This window comes from Triticum dicoccoides, chromosome 6B (genome assembly GCF_002162155.2).
Source record: "Triticum dicoccoides isolate Atlit2015 ecotype Zavitan chromosome 6B, WEW_v2.0, whole genome shotgun sequence".
Taxonomy (NCBI): Eukaryota; Viridiplantae; Streptophyta; class Magnoliopsida; order Poales; family Poaceae; genus Triticum; species Triticum dicoccoides.
In genome coordinates this window covers 600,806,272-600,811,644 of record NC_041391.1, presented here as the reverse complement: position 1 = coordinate 600,811,644, position 5,373 = coordinate 600,806,272, and the positions used below count along the sequence as shown (strand labels likewise).

At 47.9% G+C, this 5,373-nt stretch overlaps 1 protein-coding gene across 1 annotated transcript; it reads right to left on the bottom strand.

Moving 5' to 3' along the window:
* Positions 1-3,734: 3,734 nt before the first annotated feature.
* On the bottom strand, positions 3,735-4,566 carry LOC119320483 (E3 ubiquitin-protein ligase SINA-like 4). Its single transcript, XM_037594557.1, has 2 exons — positions 4,495-4,566; positions 3,735-4,343 (listed from the first exon to the last, which is right to left on the bottom strand). Exons 1-2 carry the CDS (start codon positions 4,564-4,566, stop codon positions 3,735-3,737), a joined length of 681 nt encoding a protein of 226 aa, XP_037450454.1.
* Positions 4,567-5,373: the final 807 nt, after the last annotated feature.

Here is a 5,373-nt window from a genome sequence, read left to right as displayed (position 1 = left end):
AACAAAGGCAACATAGAACTACATTAGTGCCATGTTAAATTTTGGAATTATTCCGGGTTCGTTTGTCGTTTTTAATACATTAATTGAGTTTTTGGTCATTTAATGTGCATAAGTCAAATTTAAACTACAAGCACATGCTCTCGTGCACCAAAGTTGGTTGAAAAATCACATTTGTGTCCTCGGGTGAATTTCTAGGTCCCATGCAAGAAATGAGAATAAAATTAAGACATCTGGGCATCGTGGCTCGGCCGAGAACATTGAGAAACTTGGTTTTAAAATTCTTGTAAATCCAAAACACGTCTGAAAATCATGAAACTTGGTATGGATGTCAAGTCATGGTACTACCATGTTGTGGTAAAAAAGGCCAAATAGGAACAGATTTTGGTATAAGCTTCTTGCAAATCGAAGCTTCTCTCAAGAAGGCTCGTGGTTCTGAGAGGGAACGTGTCACCTTTGAGTGCGAAATGATATACATTGTCCCCCTTGAGTTTATTTACAAAGGCAACATAGAACTACATGAGTGCCCTGTTAAATTTTGGAATTATTTCGGCTTCGTTTGGCCTTATTTACACATTAATTGAGTTTTTGGTCATTTAATGTGCATAATTCAAATTGGAACTATAAGCACGTGCTCCCGTGCACCAAAGTTGGTTGAAAATCACATTTGTGTCCTCGGGTGAATTTCTACTCCCATGCAAAAAATGAGAATAAGATTCAAACATCTGGGCATTGTGGCTCGGTCAAGAACATTGAGAAACTTGGTTTTAAAATCATGAGACTTGGCATGGTGTCATGTCATGGTAGTACCATGCCGTGGTAAAAAAAATTGGCCGAATAGGAACAAATTTTGGTATAAGCTTCTTGCAAATCGGAGCTTCTCTCAAGAAGGCTCGTGGTTCTGGGAGGGAACGTGTCAGCTTTGTGTGCATAATTCAAATTTGAAATACAAGCACATGTTCTAGTGCACCAAAGTTGGTTGAAAAATCACATGTGTGTCCTCGGGTAAATTTCTAGGTTCCATGCAAGAAATGGGAATGGAATTCAAAATTCTGGGCATCATGGCTGGGTTGGAAACATTGAGAAACTTAGTTTTTTAATTCCTGTAAATCCAAAACATGCATGCAAACAATGAAACTTGGCTTCATGCCATGACATGGCACCAACATGATGTGGTAAATTTGCAGTCCGATTTGCGAAGGTGCACACATTAACAATCAACAAAGTCATTTTGGAACAAGTGCTGTCACGTTACAATCGGAAACACAAGTATTATTGAAACCGTGGGCGTTCTACTTACTAGTACCATTTACGTGCCGCCACGCGTCCCCATTTTTTATTAGCTAGGAGGCGCCGTGTAGGGTAGCTATTTGAGTACGAGAGGCGTGCGATCAGACCCCTGCGCGTGCTTATTGGGAGGAGAGCCCTTTGAACTCCATCTGCCGTCTACCTCTCTCCCAAGGTCTCCATTAATGGTGCCCGAGCCTCTATTTAATGGCGTGGCTATGTCTCACTCGACTGAGATTCAAGAGAGAGAAAAGAAAATCCGACAGCACGGATCTTGATGTAAGATCCGACGGACCTATATAGCATCTACTGCGACTTATAGCAAGACTGATGAATATATAAGGACGATTTTTTTTGATCAAAGAAGGGCTTGCCCCTTCCGATTTTCATTACTGAAAACCACCACAATTCACAAGAAGTTCAGCACAACTCCAGCCTAACACGAAGGACTAAAAGTACTAGATTGAAATCGCAACATCCCAAGAGGCCAACAAAGGCCAAACATCAGCGCTAGAACCCAAAATTTCACAACCGACGACACAATCGACATCCTAAACCGATTATTACATCAAAAGAAACCAGGAAACTGAAGGAAGCCTAGCAGCAACTAGAAGAACAACAACGCCAGGGTCGCCACAGCAAGAGTTTTCTTCATTCCAGCCTCGCAACATTGATCTTCCACAGAAAGATAAGGACAATTAATTGTCTTACATAATTAGAAAGATAATTTAAAAATCCACATGTGGCTATGCCCGAAATACACAAGGGCAAAAGAAGAAGGAAGACAAGGATTTGGCTTGCTGATCTCTACTTTCTTGATGCGTTGCTGCAGGCTGCGGGAACTAGTCTCCGCGGCGAGCGGCGATGAGCTCTTTCTTGTCCTCAAGACGCTGCTTGAGAACATCCACGGATTCCTCCACCAGCCTTTGGCGCTTGTTGCGGAGCATGTCATTCTCGTCCATAAGTTTCTTGACGATGACGCCGGTCCTCTTCAACAAGGCACTGGTCTCCTCCTGCTGGTCTGCACTTCGGACGATCTTCTCCCTAAGTAGGTCGCGCTCGGCCCGGAGCCTCTCATTGCCCTCCCTTAGTTGCCGGATGACGCCGGTAGCCTGTTCAAACGAGGCTTTCACGTCGTCCTGCAACCTCGCGAAGCCGGAGATCTGATCCATCTGGCTATGGACAATCGCATCCATGCGCCTGTAACAGTCGTCGCCTGCCCGCGAGAAATTTTGCCAGGCCACCGCGGCGCGGCGGGACATCTCTACTGCATTCGTGGCGCGGCGGGACATCTCTGGTGCTTCTGCGGCATGGCCAGACTAGTCTGCTGCATCGACGGCGCGGCGGGACCTCCGTGCTGCTTCAGCGGTACGGCGGGACCTCTGTGCTGCTACTTCCGTGCGGCGGGACATGTCGGCTGCTCTCGCAGTGAGGCGGGACATCTCTCGTGCTTCCACTTCCATGCTCGCCTCTCCCTGGTAGCAATCTCTCAACCCAGAACTCACGCTGGCCATGGCAGACGCAAGGGAAGGATGCTGAATGACTTTTTGTTTTTGTGGATGAGGAGTTGAGGAGGAATGTGCAGTCATCTTGGCATACTAGTATTTATAACCAAGTACTAATACGCTCCTAAGTGGGAAACCGTTTAGGTTGTGATCGGTGTGAACAGGTTTGGAATTCAATATACTAGCGTGGTACTAATACGCTCCTAAGTGGGAAACTGTTTAGGTTGTGATCGGTGTGAACAAGTTTGCAATTTAATAGAGCATGGAGTAATTTGGAATGTGACGAGACGCAAGCTCAAAAACTTGTACTCTGAGTTTAGTTGTACGTTATAGAGGAAGAGAAGAGGTGCACGCATGCACTCGTCCTCTCACACACGCGTCTGTTTTTTCTTGAAAAGGAGGATGATGACCCCCGGCCTCTGCATCTGGGAATCACACATGCATCTGTAGCTACGAATTGTAGTGTTCTCAACCATCCGATTGGCTCTATCATGGATGTACCTATATACTAAAACATGTCTAGATACATCTATATTTTGACAAATGGAAGGCATGTCTATTGTGGAATGGAGGGAGTGCTTGTCATCAAAAATGGATAAATAGGGACGTGTCTAGAAACTAAAATACGTCTACATACATCTCCTTTTATCCATTTTGATGACAAGTAGTACTCTTACCCAAAGGAACTTTATATCCAACAGACACAAAATATCCGTTCAACTGTTGGAAATTACTGATCTGATGTCGAAGTAATTGTTGCAGCGCCACCAAAACCCACCATTTCTTAAGCTAAAGTAGACCGAGGTAATCCCTATATTAGCATATTACTAAGATAAACAGAAGGCACTGTCCAAACATTTAGGACGCGAGCTTGTCAATCTGAATGTGGAGGGACACAAGCTTAGCCCCGGCCAGCAGCTTGGGTGGAACTGTCAAGAAGGTCAGCTACTGCACGTCGACATCGCCGGGATCCTTGCTGCTTGTCACCTCCATTTCCACCTTGACGGCGTCGGTCATGCCTTTGGGCTCCCCCAGTGGGCCGTTTGCCCACAGCTTGGCCAAGTAGTGCGGTAGTGGGGACGCCCCCGCTCTGATGCAGACGACCGACACGGCGATAGGCGCGCCGATGTCGAGCATGCCGCCGACCAAGAAAAACGCGCGGCGGTCCTCTTCCGCGAACAGCAAGAGCCGTGGCTCCGACAGTGGCACTTGCAGCTGGAGCACCTTGCCGTACTGGATCCTGTGCACGGGCATGGGATGCGCGGTGCTGATGTGGTGGTAGAGCACCGGTGGCGGGCCTTCGTAGCCGCAGATGGGCACGGGGCATTTGCAGGGCGCGAGCGGACACAAGCTCTGGTGATCGACGAGCTTGTGGTAAGTGACGTAGAGCCCACAACCTTCATGAGGGCACTCCACCCTCACCGATGAAAGGACGGAGTCCACCGCCGTGTTCCGCACGTCGAAGCCACCGCCGCGCTCACACTTCTGGCACTGCCGCTGGTTCCCGGGGCGCTTGACGCGGGAGTCCGCGCAGGACAGGTGCCCTCCCTTGCACTTCAGAAATCAATCCAACAACACATCAATCAAGAAACCTGCACCTTGCTCAATCAGCCGAACGGACGAGGTGTATTCAAACCTCATACACTGAAGGTGTCAAGGGGCGGAGGCACAAGGGGCAGTGGAGCACGGTGAGGTCCATCGAGACCTTAGAGAGCTCCATCGTCGGGTCCTGTTCCTGTTTGGTCTGCATGATCTCGCCCTCCTCATGCACAACCATCCTTCAAGGTGCATTAAATCAACACATGCAAGTACTATCAAAAGAAGAGTCATGGCATGCATGCATGCGTTGTAATTAATGCATAGGTAAACGCAAATTATTGAAATATACCGAGTGCGGTGCTTTGATGTGTCGCGTCAACTCGTACATCAACGAGAAGTTTGATTATCCTCTCCCTCGCGGACTTAACTGCACCTGCCTTTGGCTGTATGACAGGTTGGCCACCCACCTGTCGGGCCCACCTGTCATACACGCAAAGACAGGAGCGTCCCTCCCTCGCCCATGAGCGTGGTGGCTGACAAGACTAGGAGAAGCTTTCGCTACACGCTCTCCCTCCCGCACGCGGTGGACATGCAGCAGTTCAATCGGTGCCAGATGGCCAGAAGCGTACTGTAGTACTCCTCCAATGCAGTAGTACACCATCATTATTCGACTTCCCGAAGAGGCGAAGAGCCAAGCGCAGCCTGGACGCTCGTGTGGCAGTTTCATGTGTAGAGTAGTCTAGATAGCGTGTACCGTGCCTGTAAGCTTAAAATCGTTGGGGTCAGCTCCATGCTATGTGGCCGTCTTGAAGTTTTTTTAAAAAATTAAAATAGTCTTCTGGCCCTACCTGTCACCCTGGTGATTGTAGTTCGCACGCTCATCTGGTCAAGACAGGAATATATATTTTAATTTGTTTTTTTCAAAAAGGGGGGACTCCCCGGCCTCTGCATCAGAACGATGCATACGGCCACATATATTTTAATTTGTGGTGGGTAAATGTTAGAGGTTGTAGCAAATTTATTGTACACTGCGGGTCTTTCAGCC